General features: G+C 39.5%; 1 protein-coding gene across 1 annotated transcript; it reads left to right on the top strand.

The window, feature by feature from the left end:
• Positions 1 to 340: 340 nt before the first annotated feature.
• EAH_00054580 (hypothetical protein, conserved) lies at positions 341 to 9,036 on the top strand (the record flags this gene model as incomplete). The annotated part of the gene is made up of 13 exons (XM_013393932.1): positions 341 to 707; positions 1,040 to 1,090; positions 1,744 to 1,803; positions 2,411 to 2,452; positions 2,656 to 2,736; positions 3,017 to 3,379; positions 3,770 to 3,850; positions 4,440 to 4,484; positions 5,087 to 5,251; positions 5,505 to 5,963; positions 6,841 to 7,212; positions 7,990 to 8,139; positions 8,672 to 9,036. 13 exons carry the CDS (start codon positions 341 to 343, stop codon positions 9,034 to 9,036), a joined length of 2,601 nt encoding a protein of 866 aa, XP_013249386.1.
• Between the last annotated feature and the right edge of the window lie 543 nt (positions 9,037 to 9,579).

Here is a 9,579-nt window from a genome sequence, read left to right as displayed (position 1 = left end):
GCCCGTCTGTCTCTGTTGCTGTCTGTCTATGCATCTGTATATCTGTCTCCTTTCTCTCGTATTGCTATCTACATCTGTAGATCTGTCTCCTCTGTCTCTTTGTTATCTGTCTGTATATCTGTCTCCTATCTATCTTTATATCTGTCTCCTTTCTAACTTTATATCTGTCTCCTTTGTCTCTGTATATTTGTATATCTGTCTCCTTTTCTCTGTACATCTGTCTGCTTTCTATCTTTATATCTGTCTCCTTTGTCTCTTTTGCTTTCTATGTGCAGCAGCAGATGCAGACGAGCAGCAGCAAATCTCCTTTGCAGATTTCAGAGATGTAGATGCTGTCGATATGGCGTCCCTCAGTGGAGCAGCAGCTCCTGCTGCTGCTGCTGCTGCTGCTGCACCAGAAGAGACAACTGCAGCAGAAGAAGAGACAGAAGAAACCCCTGAAGGAGAAGCAGGGGCAGCAGCACCACCACCACCTCCAGAGCAGCCAGCAGCAGCTGCTGCTGCTGCTCCAGAACCTGCAGCACCAGCAGCAGCAGCAGCAGAAGCAGCCCCTACCCCAACGGAAGCAGCAGCAGGGCCAGAGCTCACAGCAACAGCAGCAGCAGCACCAGGAGCAGCTGGAGCTGCAGAGACACCAGGAGCTGCAGAGACACCTGAGGCACCACCATCAAGGCCGACGAGAGCAGCAGAAGAAGGATTGTCGCCTGGTAAGAAACAAAAATAAATAAAAATAAATAAAATTAAAGCAGATTGTCTCCTCTAAACAAATGAATAAAAGGAGACAGTGTCCCCTTTGAATAAAAAGGAGACAGTCTCCTCTAAATAAGTAAATAAAAAGCATAAGGAGACAGTTTGTTCACATTTAGCTTCACTACGAAGGAGAAGAGACAGTAAAAGGAGACAGTCTGCTTTGAGTAATAAGAGAAGAAGCGGTGTCTCCTTCGAATGCTGCTGCTGCTGCTGCTGCTGCTGTTGATGAAGGGGACAGAGTGCATGCATGCAAATATTTGGGGCTTTCTTTGCATGCATTTTTTTACAGAGGATAAATTGGCTCGCCAACTTCTCGCAGCAGAACCCGTCAGCGCCCCCAGTAAGGCAGATAATATATATATATATATATATAATATAATATATATCTATAGTATATATATAATATATATAACATATATAATATATCTATAATATGTATATAATACATAATATATATAATATATAATATATCTATAATATATATATATATACATATATATATTCAGATGCATGTATAGATTTGTTTATTTATTTGTATATGCATAGATGCACAAACACACATGTATATATATATATATATATATGCGTTTATGCTTATATTTGCTTATATATTTATATATATATGCATAGAGGTATAAACATACAAGGAAGACAAAAAACATCACACACACAGACGCACAGACAGTGAAGTTCGTATGCATATATATATGCATATACATATATATATATATGTATATATATATATATATATATACATATATATATATGCATATATATATATGTATATGATTAAATAAATATGTATACATGCATTTATATAAAAGCATGCTGATGTATGAAAAAGGTATATATGTTTGAATGAAGAATGCGGTGAAAGTTTTGCTTCCTCTTCTTCGTCTCGGTGTGATGGGGCTGCATGCATTTGCTGCCTTGGCTGCTGCTGCTGCTGTTGCTAATGCTGCTGTGGTTGTTGCTGCTGCTGCTGCTGCGCAGCTCGAGAGTACGCGGATGCCCTGGAGCTGTTGGCTGCGATTGACTTAACTCCCCCTGAGAGTAAGACAAAGAGAGACAGAAAAAGAGAGACAGACAAAGAGAGACAGACAAAGAGAGACAGACAGAGAGAGACAAAAAGAGAGACGGAACAGAGAAAGGAGACAGACAAAGTGATAGACAGAGAGACAGACAAAGAGATATAAAACGGAGAGAAAAATAAACAAAGAGATAAAAAGCAGACAGGCACAAAAAGCATATATATATTTATATATATATGTATATATATTTATATATATATGTATTTATATATATATATATATATACATATATATAACAAACGAAGCAAAGAGAGACAAAACAGAAAGGAGAGACAGCAAGAGAGAAAAAGAGACAGAAAGAGACAGAAAAAGGAGACGGAGACAGAGACAGAGATGTATAGCGACGATGAGACAGAGACAGGCATATATAGGCAGAGTTAAACAGAAGCAGAGACAAAGACAGAGATAAGTGATGGGACAAACAAAGACAGAGACAGAAAAACGCACTGGAGACAGCTCGTCTTCACTCGCTTGCAAACGCCGCAAAAGGAGACACTTCATGCTACCTGCTGAGCCAAGGGTTTAGGGTTTAGGGTTTAGGGTTTTGTTTGTTTTGCGTTCAAATGCAGGTATAGGCATGGACCTGAGGCGCAGACTCAACACCAAAAGAAGTAGGTCTCCTGCAACTGCACCTGCAGATACACCTCAAGGCTCTGGAGCTTTCTTTTAATCCTTTTCGATGCATGAGCAGCCCCAAGAAGTCCCCCGCATCTCCGGCAGTAGCAAGAAACTATCTAACGCATGCATGCATGCATGCATGCATGCATGCATACTGACTGCATGCGTTTATTGGTTTTGTGTTTTGTTTGTTTAGCGGAGCTAAGCGATATGAAGACAGCTCTCTTTGCTCTTATAGAGGCCTCCGATCGCCTCGCCTTAAAGACCCTTATACCAGGTTAGTCTCCCATATAAGCAGCAGCAGTATAAGCAGCAGCAGCAGCAGCAGCTGTAACAGCAGCAGCAGCAGTAGGAGCAACAGCATTAGACCTACACGAAACACCTGCAGCAACAGCAACAGCAGCTTGTCAGCAGCAGCTGCAAAAGCCACCACCACCACCAACAACATCAAGAGCACCAGCATAACCAGCAGCAGCAGCAGCAGCAGCAGCAGCAGCAGCAACAGGAAGAGCAGCAGCAATAGGGTTTGTGATGTATGCTTGTTTGCTTGGTTGCAGGGCTTCCTGAGTCTGCTGTGCATGCATGGCAGCTCAATGTTGTTTTAAAGTTTGAAGGCCCTAATAAAGAACCAGCAGATTCATTGTCTCTAATAACTCCTTTCTTTGCTCCTCGCGTAGAAGAAGTACAGCAATATGCTTTATTAGTGATGAAGGCTTTTGAGCAGCGCATGCAACACCCTGCCTGGGATCGCTTTGTGGGGCGGGAGACGATCTTCGCTGAGGCTCAGAGAGTAACGCACCAAGTATTAGGCAACTACTGCGGAGACAGAGGCAATATTGATGTAAGGAGACAGCACTGCCACATGATTCTAAGAGGAGCGCTCAAGGGACAGCAACGCGCTCTGCAAATCATCATTGCAGGTACATTCAATCTCTATCCGTCTATCTGTCTAGCTAGCTGGCTAGCTAGCTAGCTATCTGGGTAGCTAGCCATATAGCTAGTTATCTAGATAGTTAGCTGCATAACGAACCCTCAAACACTGAGCTAACCGTCTTGCACCTAGCTAGCTAGCTAGCTAGCTAGCTACCGAGGACTCGTACAGCTAGTTGGCTAGCCAGCAAGAACTCATACTGATAGCCTTTCATCCTACAGCTAGATAGCTACCTACAGAGCCCTCCCACAGCTAGCTTACTAGCTAGCTAGCTATTCTGTAGCCCCCATACAGCTAGCTAGCCAGGGCTCAAGGCGCATCTGCTGCAGTTGCTGCAGTTGCTGCTGTTGCAGTGTCTCCTTCTGGTGTCTCCTTTTAGAAATCCCTACGAGCGAAGCAAGCGGAAGGCCCGCCCAAGGCGACTGGAAGGCCTACGCGAGGCAGAGCTTCTTTTCTGAGGGTAAGCAGCAAAAACCTTCTGTCTCCTTTTATTGTCTGTCTCCTTTTATTGTCTGTCTCCTTTTATTGTCTGTCTCCTTTTATTGTCTGTCTCCTCTTATTGTCTGTCTCCTCTTAGTGTCTGTCTCCTTTTATTTTCTGTCTCCTCTTTGTTTATTATCTGTCTCCTCTTTGTTTATTATCTGTCTCCTCTTCTTTCATTTTCTGTCTCACCTCACTTAGAACAAATATACATATATATATTCGTATATACATAAATCTATATGTATATATATATATATATATATACATATATATATATATATATGTATATATGCATATATGCATATATATGCGCAGTAATCTAGACATAAATATTTACATGTATGTATGTACTCAGTGTATACATATATATATATATAATATATTATACTTACATATGCGGATATATAAAAAGATATATATATATATATATGTATGTATATGCATGTACATCTGTCTGCTGATGCGCATCTAGAAACAAAGTTAAAATGCGCAGCTATAAACGAAGTGAAAAAGCAAAAAGATAAATGTCTCCTTTGTTGTTGTTTTGCTGCTGCTGCTGCTCTCAGCTATGGGCCTCGGAGCTGTCGTACTGCCCCCTGGGCGTTTAGATGGTGAGCAGCAAATAATAACAATTAAACTGTCTCCTTTTAAAGAAAAGAAAGGAGGCAGGCGTCTCCTCCCTCAGAAAAGGAGACAGTTGAGGTGTCTCCATAGAAAAGGAGACATTGCCTATGTTTTTCTGTCTCCTTATTATTCTTTTTCTGTCTCCTTTTGTATCTTTTTTTTCTGTCTCCTTTTAATTCTTTTGCTGTCTCCTTTTTGTGTTGATGTGTGCAGCAATGGATGCGTGGCTGCAGCAGCTGGGGCAGCCAACGGCTCCAACAGGTGCAGCAGCAAGACAGCAGCAGCAAACAGCAAACTTTAAATAACCCACTGTCTCTTCTTCATTTGTCTTGTCTCCTGTCTCCTTATTGCTTCCTTGTCTCCTCGCTACTTGCTCCTCTATCTTATTTACTGTCTCCTTATTCTATTATCTAGTCTTCTGTCTCCTTCTTCTATTTTGTCCCCTGTCTCCTTATTCTATTATATTGTCTTCTGTCTCTTTATTTCTTTATATTGTCTCCTGTCTCCTTATTCTACTATCCTAATCTGTCTCTGCATGTCTTGCATTTTATATTTCTTTCTTTAACATTTTGTCTTGTTGTTCTAACAGAAGCAAGACTGCAGATGGGTGAATCTCTTCTATCTCTCTTTCTTCGTCTTCGCTACACATCTCCTGAACAGTTTAAATTATGCATGCGACTGGCTGGCTGGCCAGAAGACAAAGAGACTCTTAAAGATGAAGACGAAGCAAAAATCTTTCTCCAGACATTACAGTGTACGTACACCTCCTCAAATACTCTCTATGCATGTGCATGCATGCATGCGTGCATCTATGTGTCTCTAAGCATGCATGAATGCATGCATGCATCTATGTGCATGCATATGCATCCATATGCATGCATGCATGCATCTATGTGCATGCATGCATGAATGTAAAGGGTGTGCATGCATGCATATGCATGCATGCATATGCATGCATGGATTTCTTAGTTAATTTGTTGTTATGAATAATATGTTTGTGTCTTCAGCCTCTCAGTTGTTAACAAATCCTCAGATGATGGCTTGGGCTTCATCTGCTGCTGGAAGTGAAAGCCCTCAGATAGGAGAGACAATAATAAAATCATTTCCTTCAATCCCCGCTTCACTAAGAAAATCTATTATCACTGCAACAGGAGCAAGTGCTGCTGCTGCTGCTGCTCCTGCTGCTCCTGCTGCTGCTGAAGGGGTGTATGAAGAGATGAGAGGTGCAGCACCTGGAGAGACTCTTTACAGCAGAATGCAGAGAGCAGGGGCCCCTCCGAAGAGTAGAGCAGTAGAAGTATTATATACTTCAATGGGTGCGGGTGTCTCCCCACCTCAGCCTGAAGAAGCTACTTATGAACAAATGTTAGGGGGGCCCCCGAGGGTACCTGAAGAACTTCAATATGAACTCATGACCTCTCAAATGCCTTGGGAACAGTTTCAACAAGCCATCTCTAAGAGACACGGTAATTGCTCATTTTGTGCATTATATATCATATATATATATATATATATATATGTGTATATATATATATATAAGTATATATATATGTGTATATATATATATATGCATTTATATCTATATGCATATATATATATATGCGTGTATACATTTATACATATATGCATATGTATATATATGCATTTATGTATATATATATAGCCAGACAGTTAGACATATGCATACGAGAGATAAAATTGTTTATCTTATCATACCTATGCATTAAACACATAGATACCTATATATATATTCACATATATATATATATATATATATATTTATATTTATGTTTATGCTTATATATTAATATTTATGTTTACATATTTATTAAGTTTTTTGCTTCATTTGCGTTTACCTCAGGCCCTATCATGCGACTTCCAAGATGGGTTGAGCTCTCCGGTCTGTTGCTGCTGCTGCTGTCGCTGTTGCTGCTGCTGCTGTCGCTGTTACTGCTGCTGCTGTCGCTGCTGCGGCTGCTGCAGTTGCAGTTGCTGCTTCTGTTGCTACTGTTGTTGCTGTTTCTTACTATTCTCTCTGGGTGAATTTGGTTATTGTTTACTTCAATACTCTGTTTATATGCATCTATATATTACATCCATTATATAGATATACGTATATATGATATATATATATATATATGTAGATTAATACATGTTTAAATGTGTATGCATTATATATATATTACACATATATATATACATAAATATATACCTATATATATATATATCTATTTATATATTTATTAATACTCATATACATAAGTAATAATATCCTCTGACTGCCCTAAAATACATAATGTATTAAAAATTATGTATATATATTTTTGTGTTTTGTTTGTGCAGACGACTGCCCTGTGTCTCCTTCTCCTGTATTTAATTCAAAGCAAATAGATATGAGTAGATCTTCAGGAGATGTTTTGCTGCGTCTGGCTAGCAGCACACCTGCTTTGCTGCTGCAGGCAGGCAGCAGCAGTACTCCTCAGTTTGCTGCAGTGTGTGGGGCCCTCGGTGTATTTACAGCAGCTTGGCAGCAGCTTCTTGAAGCGGGTCGTATAGAGTATCCTTCAGGTGCTGCAGCACATGCTGCTTTAATCGATAGGCTGCTTCATTTACATAAATATCTTCTAGTCCCTTACTCTTCAGTAGCAGCAGAACAAACTCAAGACGAAAAACAATATCAACAAGCTGTCAAAGCCGTCAAAGCATTCGCCAAAAGTAAATTTTATACTATTCTTTTACTTGCATGCATGCATGCATGCATGCATGCATTATATATGCATGTATATATATATATATATATATGTATTGTTGATGTATGTACATGAATATATATGTATATATATATATATATATATATACAAATATATAGATGGTATGGATATATATATATGTATATATATATATATATATTTATATACAAATATATATAGATGTACATATATATATATATATACATCTATATATATGTATATATTTATATGTTTTATATATGTAAGGTAGTGAGAAGAAGAGCAAAGGTTTATTGCGGTGTCTCCTGTCTGACTGCTGTTTGTCTCTGTCTTTTCTTCTTCAGGCTCAGACCTGAAGCAATGCGCAGAACTAAGTGCGTACAAATAAATAAATAAATAAATAAATTAATTAATTAATTAATTATGCAATGTGTTGTCTCTGTTTTATTTATTTTTTTGTTTTATCTTCTTGATTATTGCTTTGGTGTCTCCTCTTCTGTCTCTCTCTCTGTCTCTTTCTGTCGCCTTCATTGGATTCATTATTTTGCATGTCTCTTTTCCTCGTCTTTCTGCTGCACCTACCTTCTATGCATATATATATATAGATATGCAGTTATGTCTATATGAATATATTTATGTATGCACGCATATATATATGCATGCAAATATTTAATATATTTATATATACATACATGTACAGACATATATAGATATATCTATTTATTTATTTATTTATTTATTTATTTATTTATTTTTATTGCAGTCCGCGCGGGAGGTGCTGTCGCGACAGCAGCAGCAGAAAGCGCATCTGGATCTCGCAGAAAAGCGATGTCTTTATATGGAGGCATAGCGAATAGTTTAGCTGTCTCCTTAGTGTCTCCTCGAGGGTTGATGGAGGCCTTTAGAGGCGTTGGTGAGCAGCATTTGCTCGAGAACAAAAGCAAAAGGAGACAGCTAAAAGGAGAGACACATGTTGCGGGGCTTTGTGCTGCTATGCATGTCTCCGGCCTACTTCATGCATGCAGCAGAGGTCAGACATCTGAGCTTGCTGTTCTTCTCTTTAATTCTAATTTAGACGGGCATACACTCGCTAAATATCTGCTTAAAGCAGCAGATAAACAAATGCAACAGAGGCCTCTGCTCATGGAGATCTGCAACCCAGAAACTGCTGTTCCTCTATTCAGTACGACTCTTCTGCTGCTGCTGCTGCTGCTGTTGCTGCTATTGCTGCTATTGCTGCTGCTGCTGTTACTGTTGCTGCTGCTGCTGCTGTTACTGTTGCTGCGGTTGCTGCTGCTGTTACTGTTAAAGCTATTGCTGTTGCTTCTGTTGCTGTTTCTCTTACATCGGCTGCTGCTGCTGCTGCTGTAGCGGTAGTCAGTCTTAGCTTTTTGTTTGACAATATATAGTGCTTCTGCTGCTGTTTGTTTGCGTTTGTTTTTTAGGAAATGTTATGAAAGACCTTCTCGCTGTTGTCTCCCCGACTTGGGAAGAAGAAAATAAATTAGAGGCTACAATTCAGGCGAGCTCTCACTGGGTTCCTTCAACTGCAGCACCTAGCAGCAGCAGCAGCAGCAGCAGCAGCAGAAGCAGAAGCAGCAGCAGCAGCAGCACCAGCACCAGCAGCAGCTATGTAACAGCGGCCACAGACCTAGACCCAGTTGTGTCTCCTTGGGGATCAACTGCTTCTTTAGAAGGAGACAGCCAGCAGCAGCAGCAGCAGCAGCAGCCGATGTGGCAGTCAGCAGCAACAGAAGAGACACAAAAAGCAGAGACAGATACACAAGGAGCGCAGCAAGCAGAGCTTTAAGCATATAACTTCTACTTAATAGCCCCCTTCTTGCAGCGAAGAAGACACTAATCAAGCCCCAAACACGCATGCATGCATGCATGCATGCATGCATGCATTTACTCAGACGCTAATGCATGCATGCATGCATGCATTAGAGGGAAGAATGATTTATAGAGAGCTCGGTTGGGGCTGGATGACAGCAAAGTGGGGCCCTCAGTCTTCTAAAGATTGTTTTGTTTGTTTTTTAATAAATTGTTTATTTGTTTCTGCATTCAACGCATGCAGTAGAAAACCTTTATTGTTTAATAGCACTTGCAGAAGAAGAGGATCATATATATATATATATATTAATATATATATATATATATTTATATATATAGTTATATATATATATATAGATATATTTTATATTGCTTCTTCTTTGCATAGACAATCAAAATATTTTATTTTTTGTTTTATTTTTGCGTTTTGTCTTTTACTACTTCGTCTCCGCGTAGATATTTATTTTAATAGAGATGTCCATTAGACACGCATAAGGAAATCTATATATACATATATATA

This window comes from Eimeria acervulina, genomic scaffold (assembly GCF_000499425.1).
Source record: "Eimeria acervulina Houghton genomic scaffold, Eah_scaff1048, whole genome shotgun sequence".
NCBI lineage: Eukaryota > Apicomplexa > Conoidasida > Eucoccidiorida > Eimeriidae > Eimeria > Eimeria acervulina.
This window is presented reverse-complemented; position numbering and strand designations above follow the sequence as displayed.